The sequence below is a fragment of the Bacillus rossius genome, chromosome 3 (assembly GCF_032445375.1).
Source record: "Bacillus rossius redtenbacheri isolate Brsri chromosome 3, Brsri_v3, whole genome shotgun sequence".
NCBI lineage: Eukaryota > Metazoa > Arthropoda > Insecta > Phasmatodea > Bacillidae > Bacillus > Bacillus rossius.
In genome coordinates this window covers 71,075,519-71,096,097 of record NC_086332.1, presented here as the reverse complement: position 1 = coordinate 71,096,097, position 20,579 = coordinate 71,075,519, and the positions used below count along the sequence as shown (strand labels likewise).

Genomic DNA, 20,579 nt, shown 5'->3' with positions numbered 1-20,579 from the left:
TTCAATATTTCCTCAGGAATATCTTCTATTTGAAATGAAGAAAATTGTGACTCCAAAACATCAATTGCAGCATCTATATCTTGTCCTTCCATAATAATAATATTTGGAAATTTATCAACAAAATATCTTGCACTAGAAAATGACGCAGGCTTATGGGTTCAATACATGCTACTTCTGCATGAGCTAGAAATGTACTTTTTAAAGGAAATTTGTGTACTATGTAGTCACATGCAGCCACATAATACTGCCTAATTGAACTGTAAAACAATTTGCCCTGTTCAACACTCAAGCCACCCACAATTTTGAATTCCGCACTACCAATAACCAAATCTTTATCCTTTTTTTGATTATCATGAGTGTGATAATCAATCTTCAAAAGAGAAGTAGATGATTTTACTACATCAGCACACACAAATTTTGACATCAAGTTTCGCAACAGGTCGTAAAGTGTGGATTTCAGTTTCTGAATCTGAGGTTCTTGCGACTGTAGTAGTACATTGGTCTTGTCGAACATAGGGATTACATTTAAGAGAAACATGCAAAATACCTTTAAATCACTAGATAAAAACATAAATAACCTCTCTTCACTAGTAAGTTGGGATGACATAGGTCTACCTTTTTCTGCTGGTACCTGTTTTCATTTTAGGTCTGTGTGTTAACTTGATTTTCTTTGAGCTGGTCACATCAATTTTAGAACAGCGCTTCTTTGAACTGCCAGGTTTAGAAGCTATTTTACTGGGAAAAGTGAACTTGGAAATTTTTTTTTTTTTTATCATTTGAAGACACTGCATGGCTACTGTTTGTACTACTACTACTACATTCTGTGTTTGTGGCACTGGACAAAACTGTGAGGTTACTTTGACTACCTTGTTGAGATGGAATTGAACATTCACCTATTTCTGAAACTAGTTTGGGGATTTTGTAGCTCTGAAGTGTGCTCCTGCTTTCATCTGCAAATTCAGGCCGACATTCTACCAAAAAAAAAAAAAAAAAACTAGTCAATGGCTGCCATTGTTCTAGCAACCTTGTCAAGCATTTTCATAATGAAAGCCATTGTGTACACACATGTTTTAGGACTTTCCTAGTGTGTACGTCATGCAGCATCTGAAATTCTTTTAGCTTTTCTTTCCTATTTACACTCTTTTTCAAGTAGTAAAATATATCAATCAAAATGTCATCCACTTTAGATGGAAGACAAGCAGCAGCTTATTCAGCACATAAGTTTATCAAATGGCACGGACAACCAACAGCAATCAAAATTTTGATTTTACTTTTCATAACAGCAGCCACACCACTTTTATGTCCCATCATCACTGGCGCATTGTCAGCGCTTAGCGCCAAACAGTTTGAAAACGGGATTTTTTCTTTTAAGGTATCAAGTAAAAGATTACCAATATTTACTCCTGTTGAGTCACCTTTGAGACCGGTACTGCCAAGAGCCTATTTTGAATTTTGACCTTGTCTTTACTGTGGAAAGTAACCACAATGGGGTAAAGTTTGCATCGGTTGCGATGGAAAATGGTGTATTACGTAACACAGATACAAGTTTCTCATGCGAGCTTTGATCCATTTGTCCCAATATTGCTGCAGATTTGGTCCTCGCACAGCCGTATTTTTGGGCAATGTCACTATCGGGAAACATCTTTCTAAATAGCAGCCCTGCATGATCACTACAAGACAGCACTAAATTATGTTCAACTAAAAAAGATGTAAATAACATTCTGCTTGTGTACCACTTATCACTGTTCACAGCAAAATTTAGTTTTTTATTGGAAGCAATACACTTCACGTGTTCGTTGTGTTTTTTTTTGTAGCGACATGTTTCACATTGCCTCCTCTTCCACTATGCGAGATAGAAAAATCAGCACGGCACACGCTACAAAATGCGAAATTGCTTCCTTTACATGACTCGAGTATTGATGGAAACTCGTCACTGTAAGCTTTCGTAAAACTTGTTTTGTAACTTTTACAAACAGTTCTATCAGACATGTTCACGTTGCTCTAGACGAACAAACACCGCCGTCATTTGACAAACAACAAAGGGAGCAGCGCAAGACGAAAATAAACATTCGACTTCGACACCAACTACTCACTTACTATCGACTATCGAACACGGCGAGAGCATAGTTTGTGGCTTGGCTACGCCAAACAACACGGCCCGGTTCAGCCAAAGAGCATGAGCTCGGCACGGCCCGGCCAGAGGCGAAACGTAGCCGTGTAAAATATCAGCAAAAGGTTCAAATATAACAATACTGTTACAGTTTACAGGGTGTCTACAAAACCAGCTCTACAAAATTCCCTGACTTTTCCCTGTTTTCCAGATCAAAATTTGTGATTTTCCCTGTCCTTTCTTGTAAATTGTAAGATTATTTTTTTAAATTTTGTTTCCTTAGTTTTGGTGTGGGAGTGTGTGTGCGTGCAATTGTATAATAGTATCTATACGGAAACAAAAAAAAACCATATATATTTAACTGAACAGACCTTCGGTGCATTGTAACATGTTTGCAAATAATGAAAAACTTAAACTAAAGGCAAAGTAAACAATAGTGTACTTACCATGAAATACAAATTAATGTTTTAACTTTCAAAATAAGTTTAAGTATTTCAAGCAATAAAATATTATGCATATAGATAAACAATACCATTTAAATGTAATCCCAACATCTGCAGAAAAATTACTGATTCCTCAGTGTGTCTATTTCAGCTTCCAAACGACTTGCTTCCTTTGCAGCATCTTCCAGAAATTTTGCTTTTTTTTTTTCTCCAAGTCTTTCACAGCAATTTCAGCATACCTTTTTTGCCACCTTTCTTTTTCCTTGGAACAAGCATCAATGGACTCTTTAGCTTTCACCTCTGCATACTTGCTCGAGAATTTCTGGCCGCATGAGTAAGAGATTTGGTGATAGGGACATCTCTCACTTCTCCATAGGATAGGACAGCATCATAGACGATATGCCGTGCAATCAATGAGGTCTCCTGATTCGTCATTAAACACTCAGCATTTACAGAAAAACCCCGTTCAACATTCGAGTTTCCATGTAACAAAATCATGATCATCTTCATTACTCTTAGAACTGATGGATTACTACCATTCTCTTGAAAAATGCTATTCCAAAATGAATCCAATCGCACTGTACTTCTTATGTACTTCTTAAGAGATACTGTTATAGAAGGAAGAGAACACACGCTCTGAAATTCTGTAAGAACATCGTCAGCGGTTGAACCAGAAAGCCAACGATTTTCCGTCAGAATGTCAAGCAGAGAAGTCATTCGCCGTGCTCGAAGTTTGGGATCAGCTGCGACAGAAGGATCAAAGCATGTAATTGCTCTTGTCAGTGGATAAGCTAAAGGACTACATTCCAACAACTTTGACACCATTTTCGCTAATGCATTGCGAAAATCACGACAGAACTCCATAATCTGAAGGTCTTTAGTGCAGCACGACATGCAAACCCTATATCAATTTTTTCAAATGATGTTAGATTCTTAGTATCTTTTACATCTATAGATTTAGGACTACTTGCTGTTTTAAATACCTCTTCTTTTACAAACCTTGTCATTAGGTTGTTCAAAACAGGTGTGAGAGCACTGTGCAAAAAAGGGCCCAAAGGTAGATCTGATTGGAATTCAGTGAAAAAAGATTCAACATGATTGGCCAGGGTTATGAAGAATGCAAGCTTTGCTTCTAGCAGGGGATCTTTAATAGCATCAGAAAGAGTTTTGAAACTATCAATTTTTGGAGGGTAATAACATCCACACACACAAATCCGGTCGGCAGCCATTACTAAAACATAACAAGAAACTGCCTCTGGCACAGAGCAAAAGGAACACACTAGCACACCCTACCGGAAAGTACGGTACCACGCAACTAATATTGTTAAACGTCCTAGAAAAACCGCAACAGAAAATACTGCTGCGCAAGCAAGCAGTAATTGTAAATTTTAGTAAAATAATTATTAATTGCCTTGAGAATTTCCCTGACTTATGAGGCTAGGTTAAAATTCCCTGACATTTCCCTGACTTTTCCAGAAAAAATAAATTCCCTGACATTTCCCTGTTTTCCCTGTTTTCCAGATTTGTCGACACCCTGAGTTAACACAAATAAATCATAGTATTTACATAGCTGAACCTCAAAATAAATGCAACCTTAACATCTTATTCACAGTTGTGTTGCCACTAATATTCCCCCTTGCTGATGCAATATAATTATGTAGTTAAAAAAATCTCGGGGCCCCGAAAAATCGTGAGGAAACACTATTTTGGCGTGGGGGCGTGAGATGGACCTTAAAATCATGAGCCTAGCGCCAAAATCGTGAGAGTTGGCAGGTCTGTAATTAATTGTGCTATCCCTTACGAACCCAGTACACCTTAGGTCTGCAAACCAATATTTTTCCAATTTTACTTTTCTGAAACTAAGAATTTGTGGTAAAAAAAAGAACATATTCAAACTAAATGAATAATAATATCAAAAATTTACTTTTATTTCAAAATTCACATATAGGAAGGACAAACCATTTAAGTATAAAATTATAATTGTCCTAGGGCCCCACGCATGGAAGGCGGCCTGAAGGCTGTAGGTTCCCGACCACTGTTCTAGAAACATGAGAGTCAATAATAAGAAAATCTGAAACCAACTGGCAGTTTTCAGTACCACCAAACGTAAGAAGGTTGGTAATATACTAAGGTTTCTGGGTACAGAAGACAGCTACAAATTGCTAATGTTTTTCTTCAGATTTTAAATTCCCATTGTATTACATTTTATTTAATTTCCGCTACTTCACAGCTAGACTTCAGCTGCAATTTCTTTCACTGCGTTTCTAAGTATTGGTAACTGTCTATACTATATTCCCCATAAAAGCTTCCATCTTTTTCTTTCAGAACTCTGTGTTGACTCTACATGTCGTCTGCTTCCCGACCAGGGTGGGAAGCTAAGCAATACGTGGCAGGCGGCAGGATTCACGGAAGGAGTGATGGAGACAACACTGTTGCTTGCGTCGTGCGACATTTGTTAAAGCAGCTGAACTCTTGAGGATCAGCAACAATGTTGCATTCCACATGTTGCCAAAATGTTGCCCCAGTGAAAACGGGCCTTTAGAGCATGAAACTCATCTTACACATAATTACACCTTGCATGGCATAGAATAAATTTAACAGGTTTGTGGCTGTAAAAAGTGTGAATAAGCCTGCCAAATTTTATGACTATAGATATTCTACAATTGTGTAAACAAATTATATATACATACATATAATACATATACCATAACATTTAATACATTTTTTTTCAGTCTTCAAACTTGGTTTGCCTATCAAAGTTAATGAAATCTACGATTTGGTTTTTTCACATTTTGTCAGATTTCCATTTAGTAAAAATTTTTCGCACATATTTTAATAAATTGGCGTTTTGTGGAATGAATGAAAACTTGAAGGCCAAAACCTCCAAAGAAGGAGAGTTTGGGGGACTTCTCCAACAAAGGGTGAAATTAGGATTGAAACAAGCAATGAGAAGTTCTTTAGGGAAATTATGGGTGAAAACCCCTTGATCTAGGAGATATTTGGGGCAGAAAATGCTCAGAGAGGGATTTTTGGAGCAACGTCTTCCGCAAAGAGTGAACTTGAGAGCAAAGCCTCTAAGGAAAAGGAGGTTGGGGGCAAAAAAATGTTAGACAATTTGTTTTTTAAACATTAATTTATTTAAAAATTGAATTTACTCCTGATAAATCAATACTTTATATGGGCATATAACAAAATCTCTCATCACCAAAGGAAGTACGTATTGTTATGAGAATGCATGAGTAACGACAATACTAGAGACATGGCAAGGAGGCAGGTCAACCAACTTGGCACACCGGGCAACAGGAGTCCAGGGAAGGCCCCATCTCCCGGACATGCAGCGTCCCTCACTCCGCTACACGGTAATCCGAATAGAGCGGCACCTGCTCAAAATCTGGATCCCCCCCCTCCCCACCGAAAACTTAAATAGGAATAGTTCAACCAGTGCTACATCACACAATGTGCCGAACCCGGGGCCCAATTAAGATTGTTGATCTTTTTTTAACGCATAAGTTTACCATAGAAAAGAAAACAACAAATCCATTTCTAATAGAATACAGTGGAAACCTTATGGCTAAGGTAAAATTTTAAATCTTAAATAAAAATTTTTACTTGTAAAGGGTTTTTAAAATGTTTTATTATGCAATGGGGAGAATGCCACACCAAATTATTTGCCCCTGGGGCCTTTGCCTCTCTTGACAGCTTTGGCCAAACCAACGAATGTCAGGTATAGAAGCCCCCACTCTATTTTTATTAAGTAGTACCAAACAGTGGGTCTTTTTTCAGGTACGCTGTAATGAGATATCACTTCACTGTAACCCGTATCATCATGACCAAGCATCTGAGAGGAATAAACTGGGAATATCTCCACCCAACGCACAGAAACACCACACAGATGGTACATATGACGACCACAGTACCTGGGGTTTGTCGGGCGTGACGGCGGGGAGGTGGGCGGCGGCAGGGGGTCCCGCCAGGGGCAGCAGCGGGAACCACGGAGCCCCAGAGCACAGCGGCACCACACTGGGGTCCGTCCCTTGGCTGCCAGCGTCGTGGCTCGGCGCGGGCACAGGCGCGGGCAGCGTCTTCTCGGACCACGCCACCAGCACACCCAGGAGAGACTGCACACATAACCACTTGCCATCGCTCTCCGTTCACATACCTCCCCCTCATTCCCTTAGTTCAGGAGAACATTTTATGAACTACATAAGTACTGTAATACTACGGTATTTACAGGTTCACTGCAACTGTTTTTGATGCTCATTTGTTTTGTTTTTTGTTTCGTTCCCAGACTTTCGGTAGTGTTTTCTTTGGCGTGGTCACGAGCGTCAGCGGCCTCGGACGTTGCCATAACGACGCATGAAATCAACAACATTCGGCCGTGGTTCGAAACAATAACATTATTATTGGTCGCTTGTAATAATGACGCCTAGCGTCTACGCTTGGATTGGCCGATTAATACCGACAATGTGAAATTTAAAATATTAAAATAAAGTGCTTCTGACGTCGGGAATATGGCGTGATTTCGGCGATAATTCCCGTGCGGAATTTGGACGTTTGAAGCAGATCAGCGTCGTGTTTAACTACACAGGTGTAATTAAACGCGAGAACGAATCACTAAGGACGTCAGCAAATGAAGGCAGTGCGCGGGGACGAATTTCCTGCAAATTATAAGGTTGAGAAATTCCCTTGTACCAGGACTCAGGTATGGCTGGTTGCACCATCATTTAGAGACGTTTGCGCCGTGAGTTGATATGTCCGTCCCAGTGAACAATATTAAAATCACGCACAAAATTAGTGACTGATGTGTTTTCATAAATTTTATTAGTTACAACAAACTATTTCATCAAACTGTCGCACACAGGTCCAGTAGTCCTAGGTGTCCGAGTCTCGTGCCTGACTAGCTGGAGGCAAATAACAAGAAGACTTTTGAAAATTAATAAATATGTGCCCAACGTAACTGAACATAGATTTGGACATCATTTGTTTTCTTTTGGACATATTCAAGAAATCTGTGTTTAGTGTCATGTTGATTACTATTGTTGAGTATTCTTTATAAATAAATGTCGCTTTTATTTTATTGTGATACTAATTATCACTAGGTAATGTTAATCATAACACAAGGTGCCCAATCCCATTAAATATTTGTTTTATTGTATGCTCATGATAGTACAGAACAATTTGGTTACCATAACTTGAGGCATTTTATAGTGAGCCGTATGCTTACAGAGTTAAAGTGGCTACCTCAACGTGGGGCCGTAAGTGTACAGTACTTCATAAGTAAGCAATTAAAAGGGACAGGAAACATTCGTAGATTCAATGACTCCTAGGATAGACTTTAATATCATCAGGGTACTGATGCAAATATCACCTGCTCATTTGCTATTGACAACATGACCCTGGTTATAAGTAAATATATGTGTTTTGATGCTTCTTGAGTTACGGGATTTTCATTGGCTCAGAGGCCTTTAAACAAACTGTGGCCTGATCGCAGAAGTGGTTATTGTGTTTGCATTTTAGCATATCATGAAATGAACCTGCAAATTATTACTCTTTCTGATAATTATTACTAAGTAGTTTAAATTGCTTATAAATCATCCAGCAGAAGGGTTTTACATTGCACAAGATTGTTACCTCCAGGATTGAAGACTCCGATCTTACTATGTACCAAATACATGAATCCATGTACTCATTTATTCAGTCATGTTAAGGTTGGGCTCATATAACCTTATTAATCCAAGAAACTGAAGATCCTCAGCAGCTAATACCGGAGGCATATGCAGGATGGAGGCAGGAGGGGAAGTATCCCCCCTTGAAAGCCTTAATAATTGAAAGAATTTGAAAACAAACAGCTGGCAAAGTGTTTACACATTTTCCCTTCCTCCCTCCCCTGAAAATGAAATTCTACGTATGCTCCTGGCCAATAAATTCAAACTCTTCAGTTTTACCCCAGTGCGCTGAGAATCTTATCACTTAGATATTTTTACGAGGTAGGGTGTTGGGGCTTTTTTCTCTCAGTACCTAACATTCCCAGCCCCTTTCACTATTTTTCCACTCACGCTCCCGCCTCTCCTCATAGCAGTCCGTAATATTCCAAGAACTGTCGTTAGCTGTTACTAATCAGCCCTAAACTAAACACTAAATATGGTGACTGCCTTGGATAGAAATATAGGTTTCAGTTTCACGAGAAACACTCAACTCTCGCATAATGGCTGTCAGTCTAAATCAAGGACCTAAGTCTATCCAGTGCGAGAAATGTTAAGTATTTTCAAAACTATAATTATTGTGTCCGCCAGCATGAACAAGGTCAAGTAAATAAAATCTCAAGAGGACACCTACCGTCAAAGGAAGAGCTAACAGTGCTAAGGTTTGTAAACAGGAATTTAATACTTAAAGTAAAAATATTGGAAGAAAAGGTCAAATATGATTTTATATTATTATCAACCACTGATTTCATAAGTGCAGATGGTGAAGATCTAGAGATGCAGGTTGCAAAGAGTCCCAGATAGCCCACATCACAGTTCTAGCAGAAACATTCGAGAATGTACAGTAAGTAGGCCTGTGTGAATATTCGAATTTGCAAATATATATATATATTAAAAAAAAAGAGTTTATTATTTGTATTCTATTTGATTTTGAATACTAACACTTCAAAAATATGAATATTCAGTTGTTTACGAATCCGGCTGTGTGGGATCTCGAAAATCTGGACAAATTTTGGATCACAAAGATTTTCTCATCAGCCGGGGACAAAATTACCAACAGTATTTAAAAAATGTTTTAGGGTTATTTATGTAGAGTTTTTTTGCAACATCTGGCCACGTACATTTTGAGAAGACTAATATAGTAAAGCCAGAAGATTTAACACAGTAATTCGGAACCATTTCTAACACCCATGTTATTAGCTAAAGTATTACTGAGAAGAGAGTCCAGGCAAGTCGTTAAAAATAGATTAGAACTGACAGGATACTGATAAGGATAAATATGTGTCTGTATAAATCAAAACACTATGCAGGTGCTAAAGTTAACAATTTTCAGATAAGAGGGTAGAAACACGACATGCCAGATCAGTGATTAGTTTCGTTCAGAACGGGGCAAGAGAAAAAAACTTGCATAGATCCGGTGGAAAACATCTGTAAAACTGAGGAGAGAAAAAAAAAACCTGCATCAAATTAAAATTCCCCATTGCGTGAACCATTTACAGAACGGAAAATATATGGTCGCATACTCACAGCAAAGACTCCTAAAGCCTAACAACTTATGACAACGTTTCTCTGGTGGATAATACCAGGTGAAAGACGACCGGATACAGACCCACACACACACTCCTAGCGTAGTGACAGCTCAGGCAATTAACTCATCAGTCATCACGCATGGCCCAAAAAAAAGTCACTGAGAAGGGGGAAAAAAACTTTGCCTCTTTTACCAAGCGCACACAAACTGGTCAGAAAGAGAGAGGAACATTCTTAGCAGCTACTGTGTTCCTTCACTTAAGTTAAAACAAGCCGAAAAATGTAATCCATAAATGTCAATATATATTAATATAAATAATGATTTATTTTCACATAGTAAAAAATTCAAACAAACAAATTTTTAATTTTTTTAGACCTAGGTAGTCATATTTATCTATAGAGTAAAACTGCTCACTGTAAATTCTTTTTAAACCCACCCTATTGAAGTTTCTTCACACATACTGCAATTGCCTTACTTATTCACTTTGCACTGTTTATTAAATTTTTTTTGTAAATCCAATTTTGATTAATTTGAAAAATAATTATATTTATCCATATTTTCCTTTCAAAACATTTTACCTATAGTAATTGTAGCTGACTTAACCCTTTCACTTAAGTATCATTTATCTTATTTTCCAGAAGTCACTACACTACACACTTACTTTTTCTTTCAATATGTATTTATTATATGCAAATCAAATTTTTAGTGGGATTCTAATTCTTACTATTCCAATTTGATATTCATATTCGAGAATAATTTGATATTCGTATTCATATTCAATTTGAAATAAAAAAAATTGATATTCGCTTAGGCCTAGCAGTCAGGCTTTTAAAGGCAATGGCTAAGATTGTGCATGTAAAAACTACAAAACCATTTCAAGGTTATTTACAAGATTGGAAAAAAAACATGAAACGTTTATACCATTGACATTTTTATACAGCCCTATTCATTAAAAAATTAGCATACCATTTTCCACCTTGCATTCCTATTTAGAGGTCACATGCTTGCATAGAGTTATATTGCACACTTGTATGTGAAAGCTATTCACCTGTAAACACACCAGCTGTTTATTATGCATGTGAATGATCAGACCATGGCTCATCACAACAATTGTTCACAACCTCAAATGTGAAACCAAAGGGCTTCTTTAGCCCACATACCTGACTCCTTTGGACGCTAGCTTTTATGTTGGCTTGCAAGTACGAACTGAAAACATTCATGTCGAATGGATCAATCTTCTCTTCCAATCTCTCACTTATTTCTTGCAGTTTCAAAGTTAGTTCCTGAAACATCAGATTATGTACATATTGTCTTATGTGTCCAATAAAAATTAATATAAGTTCTACTTTAATTAAAACTCATTACATATGTACATTATTTTGTAAGATAAATCGTAAATGGATATAAGGATATACCTGCTATGCTATAGGGTTGTGCAAATACCACTATACTTTAACAAAACAAAAATGAAGAGTTACAGAATTTAACACCTCTAAATGACATAACAAACAAATAATTTTTAATTTTAAATGTGAGAGGAATATTTTACTTAGTTTAAACAAGCTTGAACTTTACGGTTTTAATGCAAATGGAAAAATATAAGACAGATACATCCACCTATTAAAAAAAAACTCTGATAAATTATTAAATTGTTCTAATATGACGTAAACATATACACATTACTGAGGTAGTATGAGTAATGATGAAATATCTCAGTTTTTATACGTTATTTTAAATTACATGTATAACAGGGTGACTGTCATACCAACACCCAAGTAGATCATATGATCTTGACATAAAAATAAACATCAAAAAAGGTATTAAAATAAACTAAATTATAGTATCATACATAGTGTATTGGATGCACATTATTATTCAAGTCTTGTGAATGAGTTTCACTCCTACTTGATTGAAGTAGTAAAATTTAAAAAGGAAGTTAAATGAAACTTCAGCAAATTTTTGTGTCCCTCATTTTTGTTTATCACCTATCATTTATGGAACTAGGATGAGATCAATGCATTATAATGGGTAGAAATTACTCCTTTAGAGTAGTACTTATTGTGTCACGAAATCCACCATTTTGTGTTATAGAAGCATAGGTGTGGATATCCACTTCACAACTTTTTCCCTGTGTGTTACTTATCATTACAACTATCAACATTTTATCCATGGAATTAACAGTTTAGTAGCTTATGGTACTAATGAAATTAATTGGTTTTTTTTATATAAAAATTATATTAAATGGCAGTCTGTGGCTAGAGAAAATTTGTAAATCGCAATGAAGACTCTAATGAGAATGTGACTGGTCCGACCACCCTTATTTACCGACTATTTGACATAATCTCGCTGTTTAAAAAACAGATAACTGACTTGAAACCCATGACGATAGGAAAAACTTTCTGTAATATTAACAAATTCTTTTTGGTCACGATAACCGACGTATGTTCATAAGAAAAGCTTCGGAAATTAATATTTATCATCGAGCAAGAAACTAAGAAACATCTGAAACAAACCATTATTTTATGAAGCTAGCTAAAAACTATAAAAACTGAAACAATTTATAGAAGATTTATTGCATTTATTGCTAGTTCACGATTTCTACCATGACCACTAAGACTGAGTCGATTCTTTTAACATACTGACGAACTTCACGAGAATTGATAGCTATTGGAGAGAAATAATCCATTGATTCTAAAACTGTATCAACGAGATCCAGAGGAGAATTAGTTCTAAAAGTAATTTGAAGAACCAGAACACTATTCTGTAGTGAATTCTACGTCGACAAGATGAAACTTGCCATCCATCGACAGTGACCAGCAGAAGCAGACTGCAAATAATGGATGACTTTGTTTTTACGAGCCAAAAGATTTTTTAGAGTGGTTACCAGCACGAAGCCCACAGAAGGAAGGGACAACATTGACACCATGGGAGTGCTGCCCAGGACCCAAGTGTAGCAGCGGAGTGAACTGAGGTAGCTGTAGTTGCTAAGCACACCACAGACTTCAAGTACGTAGTAAGTTTTCCCAGATCCCTGACAACACTTCGACGAGAACCGACTTAGAGTTCTGATAATAAAAGAGAATTATTTTTGTTTGTTCAAGACTAGAGTGGAATAACTAACTTACACTTTAAACAGACTTATATCTTTAAAAAGCAAGGACCAAATCATATTTGTCTAAAGTAGAACTTTCACAGTGACATTTTAAGTTGAAACCCATCTTTAATGTAACTGAAATTGTTCTATGATTATGTCTGAATTAAGGATGCATCTTAATTCCAACCAATCTTAGATGTAAAGTAACATTAACTTTATTTGAACTACTGGAAATACTTGTTAACAGTTGATATATTTTGTCCAGAGGTCTAGCTTTAGCTGAGCCCGTGCCATGGTATAACTTTTATACTGTAGAGAAGTGTTTTAAATTTACCTTTGATATACAGTATTTGCAAATTTGAATCTTTCATTTGACTTGTGAAACACCTCTGTATCTTGCTTGAGTACAACTGTTGTTATGTGAATTGAGATAGTGGTCATTGTCTGTCGGAACTCCGTTACATTTGGATAAACACTACCTGACCAACATATATGTACAATTAGCATAATACATAGTGTTTATGTTATCATTGAGGTCAGTGGCGTAGCCAGGATTTGTGTATGGGGGGTGTTAAGAAGTATGGCCCCCCCGTATTAAAGCGGGGGGTCCGGGCATAGGCGTACCCAGGGATGGGGGGGGGGGGGTTTGGGGGTTGAACCCCCCCCCCCCCCCCCCCCCCGAAAAGTCTTGGCAACCATTCCCGTCTCAACGGCAACTCTGGAGAGGACATTTTCTTGCTTAAGAAGATTAAAATCCTATCTGCGGAACACCATATCTCAGGACAGACTGCTGAATGGATTGGCCTTACTGAATGTCCACTACAACATCCACATCGACCCGGAGAATGTGGTTACGGAATTTGCCAAAAATAAAATAATAATAATAATAATAATAATAATAATAATAATAATAATAATAGAAGAATTCTTCTGTAAAACGTTTGGAGGCTTAAAAAAGTTTATTATAAACAATTATTTTTTGGTGTTTATGGAGTTTTTCTTAAAAAAACAGAAGCCCCCTTCCCCAACCCCTCCCTCCCCCCCCCCGAGAAATATCTGGAAGAACCCCCCCCCCCCACCCCCACCCCCCCGAAAAAAAATCCTGGGTACGCCTATGGGTCCGGGGGTCCTCTCCCAGGAAAAGGGATAAGGTGTAAAATAGTGCTATTTTAGCAGTTTTCAGTACTTAAATTTAAATATTGTAATGGTAAAATTTTTATTAATTTTAATATGAAATTTGTTTGAGTGATGAATAAGAAATTAATTAAAGATTTGGTGCTAAGGGTGGGGTTTGAACCCCTAAACCCCCCCCCCCCCCCCCGGCTACACCCCTGATTGAGGTACTCAAATGGACATGTGATGTTTCAAGTTTTATAATTTTCAGTCTAGTGAAATATACATGAGTGCCGTAATTTTGTGATTCTTGCATTTGTTCCATGGCAAGTTAATGAAAATGGTGACCTTAGGTATTACACGTTAATCAGTTATTTAAATAGTCGGCTCTGAAGTTTTGAAGTAAATTATTTACTGGTTAGGATAGACTCTATTTTTGAGACAGTTCCACAAACATTATTAAATAATTTCATTTCAGAATGAAATAATTTTAATAGGGATGTGCGGGTACCCGATAATTTCAACTTCGATCCGATTCCTCAACTATTTGAATCCGGAACTGAAACTAAAATTTGGAATCGAAAAATTCAGGCAAATTTTACAAAAGTAAAAAAAAAAAAAACGAAAAAAACGAAAAAAGAAATTGATGGTTACCGTTTAACTGATTGCTAGACATAAATTTATTCGTCAATTATCATTAATGCAATTCGAAAATTGCCGCGCACTTTCACTCATGCAAATTTCATAACGTTATGAAATATAGGTAAGGCCGAAATTTTTTTTTTCAAATATCATGTATGTGATATAATTTACACGTTCACAGAACCACTAACTGTTTAGGCTTGCAAAGATAAATACCTTACGAAAACTGCTTGTTTATGAAATAGTTTAACAATCTGCTCAAACATTTTTATTTCTGCCTACTTACGGTATATTACTCATGACCATTTCTCATGTTGCACAGGAAAAAATATTGTTGGTTTATTTGTTTTGAAAAATAAATAACACATATTAAAAATGAATTTTACAACTATCAACACACAATTTTCTGTTAACAGTTAAAATATTTCCTAGTTCAACCATACATTTACAAAGATCACCATTCTGTGACAGTCTTCTGTTAACAGAATAACCAACATTAAAACATTCACGACACGAAAATATTTTAGCAGTGCCGGACGTGTATACCAGTTGACATGCCACCATTTATCATAGATTGCACGTGCCGACACAAAGGAATCGAATCACTGAATCATAACATTCTGTCAGTATCGAAGTACTGTTTACTGTTTATGCTTTTGCCTATTACAAAACTTATTTAAGCTGATCATCATTGTGTAGTTTAACTTCGTGAAGTTAATAAATTAATCATATTTACGTATTTTTTTCCATTTTTAGGGGAACAGATCTTGTTGAAAAAAAAAACGAAGAAATATATGTTACTTATTGGTATTAATTTAAATAAACCTACTGGCTAGGCCATGCTGCATACGTCATATGTGCAAATGTAGGTTAATTAATAAATTATACTTCTTAGCGCAGCACGCATCGCACTATCTCGGTGACTCCAGTGAGGCAGCTGACTTTACCGTTGGTAACATTTGACACCTTTAAACAGTGGTGAACTGATTAAATAAGTAATGAATGAAAATTGTGGCAAATTTAAGGGCCGCAGTCATATTTGGAAATTTTATGACAAATTATCAGAAAGCCATTCAAAATGTAAAACTTGTGGAAGTAAACTCAAACAGGTGCATGGTAGCACTTCAAGCATGGCAAAGCACTTAACATTTCACAAGAGTGTATATGCAGAGTACTTACAACTACAGAAAGAATTAACTCATGCACCTTCCACATCAAGTAACAAAGTACAACTCACACTGTCAGCTTCGTTTAGTAGCCAAGAAAAGTATGGTAGAGATCATCCCAAAGCTATTGCCATAACCAATGCCATTGGCAAAATTATTGCTGTGGATCTACAGCCATACAGTATGGTTCAAGATAAAGGCTTCAAAGACTTGATGGCACTAGTTGAACCCAAGTACTTCCTACCAGACCGAACAACATTCTCTAGGCAGGTAGTGCCAGAGCTGTACAATGGTCTGGTGGAAAAAATGTACACGAAAATCAATAATAACTTCAAAGAAGGCGTCAATTCGGTGGCTTTTACAACAGATATGTGGACGTCACGCAGTAATGACAGGTATTTATCATTAACATGTCATTATGTGGACACAGATTTCGTTCCTGTTCATCACATGCTAGGGAATGTTCTTTTCACCGGAGAACATAGTGGGGAAGCAATTGCCAATACTCTGCTTAGACTAAATGCAAAGTGGGAAATTCCAAACACTATACCTATTTACATAGTTTCAGATTCTGCTAGAAACATGAAATCTGCAGCTGCTAAAACCAGTTGGCATTCATTTAGCTGTTTAGGGCACACTTTGCAGCTAGCCATAAATGATGCCAAAAAGGAAACTCCTGGAATTGAGGTGCTGTGCAAAAAAAGTCATGCTATAGTGGGGCACTACAAACGTAGTTCCCAAGCTCATCAGCGTCTTCATGAATTACAAAAGCAGATGGGAAAACCAGAACATGAATTGATCCAGGATGTAGACACCCGATGGAACAGTGAGTTTGCTATATTGAAACAACTTGTTGAACAAAAAGAGCCTATTGCTGCAGAATTAGCTTCTTCTGATGGTGTTGACAATTTAACTGCCAATGAATGGAAACTCGCAGAAGGGGCAGTTAGAATTTTAGAGCCAATAAATGAAGCAACTAAAGAATTTAGTAGACAAGACTACCCCACAATTTCTCTAGTTATACCAGTTATTGATGGGATAAAAAACTTGTTAGATACATTTGTGTGCAAAGCAGAACCAGGCAAAGGCATAATTTTCGGACGAAACTTGTTGAAGGCTGTATTCACAAGATTTCCTGATTATAAATCAAAAGATGAATATGTTGCTGCAATGCTTGTTGATCCTAGATTTAAATGTGTACTTTTGAAGGATCATGAGAAAAAGAAAGGTGTAAGTATTTTAAAAACATTAATTTCCAAAGACTGTGCTGATAGCAGCCATTCTAAAGCACAAAGAGTTGAAAGCCAAGCTGAAACCTCAGGGTCTAATCTAAGTGTTTGGAGTTGCTTTGAAGAATAGTCTGCAAAGTTGGATGCATCATGTTCAAATACTCGGAAAGATATGGTGGAAAAAGACATCCTTTTGTACTTAAATGAACCCATTCAGAAACGTACTACTAATCCATATCAGTGGTGACAAGAAAACCAAGTTCGCCACAGATATGTTTCTGATGCTGCGAGAACACTATTGTGCATTCCTGCAACATCTGTTCCAAGTGAACGCCTGTTTTCCTCGGCGGGAAATATCGTAACAGCACGGAGAGAGAATCTATCTCCTGAAAGTGTAGAACAGTTAACATTCTTACATCAGAACCTGTAGGCCTAATCGTGAAATAATGTAGTGTTCAAGCATTTCTAATCGGGACCAGTAATCACCTGAAAAGTGTTTATTCATTAGCAATTACTTAAAGCTGCATTGTGTTGTATAGTGTAAATATTATCATCCTTCAGTTATGTACCTGGTATAACATAAGGAAGATCTCAGGTCCCCAACAGTGTTAAAATGAACTTATTAGTTACAGAGGTACTATTCCAGAATTGTCTTTCTTATTCATTTAAGTTAAATACATATGGTTCAAAATAAATGCAATTTTTTTTTAGTTATTCCTACCAGACTAATGACTATGTAGATGACATTACCCAAAGAATCGAAATCGGAATCGTATTTCAACCTTTGTGGTGAGAATCGAATCGGAATTGAATCAAACTGAAGATCATGGAATCGCACAACCCTAAATTTTAATTTACGCACATTTAATAAATGGATTTTTAAGTTATTTGTCTGGATACTAGAGACCATAAACAGCATCTATTTGGTGGTTTTGTATATAAAGAAGATACAAAGTCTACCTTATAGCATGTTTATAAAAAGTATTTTATCTGTCATGTATCACCACTTTGGTTCTTAAGGAATGAGGGGTTCAACCCATAAAACTATCCTGTATTACAACTTTGGTTACTAAACACAGAAGTATACTTCCACTTTTCCTTCACTTTAATTCTAGATACCTACATAGTAAAGGCATACGAGTATTCAACATTTTTGAATTAAATTTGAATATATATATATATATATATATATATATATATATATATATATATATATATATATATATATACACACACACACACACACACACACACACACACACACCCACCCACACACACACACACACACACACACACACAGAGAGAGAGAGAGAGAGAGAGAGAGAGAGAGAGAGAGAGAGAGAGAGAGAGAGAGAGAGAGAGAAAGAGAGTTTAAATTCACTAACCAACAGACACTATAATAGCATACGGAAGTAACCATTTATTAGCTGTTGCAGCTGTTCGTGACATCCCCATAAATTGTCTCTGTTCATGTAATATGATTTAATATTTACAGCAAAACATATTCTCAATTTCCATTCGGTCATACCATACAGTAGAACCCTGTTATAACGAATCTGAAGGGAGTAGTTTATATGTTCACTATAGAGGGGAAACTTTATATCTGGGAAAACTTTTATATTGGCAATACATACTCAAAAGCAAAATCTTAACTACACATAGGCCTAAGCCAAGAAAAGAACTAATGAAAATACTCAAAGCAACAGTTTTATTAGCAAATGCAGATATTATTTTTAATGAACTACACATGTACAAACTTTCTATTACCTAATGGTTCTTGGACATCGGCGTATTATCCTTTTTTCAGGCATTTAATACTCTGTGACGTTTTCGCAGCTTGAGAAAGAAGTTTGTTCAGCTTGTTTAATATTGTACTTAATGTGGATGTTGCAATTCCCAGTTCCTTTGCTATTAACACGTGCTGGACAGTAGGGTTGGAGTCTACCTTTTCAATAATGTCCTGTTTATCTCACACAGATAATGCCTTACGTTTTTTACAGCGTTTTTCAACCTTTTTTATGTACGTATTTCTTATTGAAGCACATTTGCAGCTTAATAACACGAAATTCTTTTTACCGTAAAAAGTAAATAAACAAAAAATAACGAGTCTGTCGCATCAAAGATCACTACGTATTATTTAGTATCGCAGTTGCTAAAGCTGGAACGAAATTTTCTCATTTTCTATGGAAAAATTTAGTCCACAGAGTTCTATCTAGTGGTAGTCTTACGAACCTTACTCGATAAAATGTCCGAAACGTGAACGATAAAAATGAGACTTAAAAATATTGAATTTGCTGCTATAATGTAGATACGTAATTGTGTGGCGGTAATTTATGTTTAATTTTGATAACATATCTTTAACCATGCAGGGAAAACTATTTTTTATTTTCACCAAACTGATCACCATTTTTGGCTACACGTAGCCTACCGAGGCCACTCGAAATCGAATACGACTTGTTTATAATATGAACAGTGGACAATCGAGTAGCGTATTGCGGAGAACAACTTCCTTATGATCCAGAATAGACCTTTTTGTGAAAAAACTTGTAATTGTATGAAAATATTTGAGATAAATGTGCATTTTGCCGGCAAAATTTGTTCGTGGTACACGGGAAAACGTATCAACATTGACAAAAGTTGTGCGCTATATCCAATAAATTAATACATAACCTCACATAATTTTGCCGGGACTGAGACGGAAATTCACAATAAACGGGAATTCATTATATGCGGGTTCTACTGTATTTGATATAAATATCACCACGGTCTGTCAGCAATGACATTTAATACAGGGAGTAAAAAACCTTAACTGTACTTTGCATTAATATTCTTGGATTCCTGTGAAATGTAAATGAAAAAAAGTGCTACATGTTAAAAATACATTCAAAAATATTTAATTTGTTAAATAAAAGTAAACGATGGACGAGGATTCACAGAAGTCTGCCAGAGCACAGGGGAGACACCTTGTCGTCGCGCGGCAGCAGCAGCACGGCCAAGTAGCGCACGTCCAGCAGCAGCTGCAGGGCTTGGACCTGCGCGAGCACGCGGCCCTCGTCCAGGCAGGCGCGGTAGTGGCCGAGCACGCAGGCCAGCAGGCCCCGCACCGCCCCTCGCAGCGCGGGTAGTGGCACGGCGTGGGGGCACGCCCGCCCCAGCCTCCGGGCGGCCCCCCACAGCGCCGCCTGCAGCGCCAGGGACGGCTGCGCGGGCACGCGGATCACGGAGCTGACGGCGCGGCCCTCCTCCAGCTCTTCCCGCACGCTGGCCTCGAGCCGGCGCGGGGCCGAGTCCAGCAGCGGGCCCAGGAGGTCGAGCGTCGCGTCGCGCAGCTCGGCTTGCACCAGGGCGCTCCAGGCCTGCCAGCATGCCAGGCTGCGCTGCCGCAGCCACCCGCTCAGCTCCTGCCAGGCGCCCGTGCCTTCCTGCGCCACCACGTCGTTCCCTCTACTTCAGACTACCGGCACCTTCTCTCAAAACACTTCACATCCTTACACAAGGGACAGTTCACCACATCGTTCCCTCCACCCTCTACCCTCTACTTCTAACTGCCAG

General features: G+C 37.5%; 1 protein-coding gene across 2 annotated transcripts in view; it reads right to left on the bottom strand.

Moving 5' to 3' along the window:
* LOC134530880 (conserved oligomeric Golgi complex subunit 1) overlaps nucleotides 1-20,579 on the bottom strand; it is a 79,855-nt gene that overhangs the window by 8,053 nt on the left and 51,223 nt on the right. For both annotated transcript variants that reach the window (XM_063366155.1, XM_063366156.1), the window contains 3 exons: nucleotides 19,991-20,449; nucleotides 10,944-11,066; nucleotides 6,471-6,671 (listed from right to left, as the gene is read on the bottom strand). In XM_063366155.1, the coding sequence (XP_063222225.1) occupies nucleotides 6,471-6,671; nucleotides 10,944-11,066; nucleotides 19,991-20,449 (783 nt within the window). The remainder of the gene's footprint in view (nucleotides 1-6,470; nucleotides 6,672-10,943; nucleotides 11,067-19,990; nucleotides 20,450-20,579) is intronic.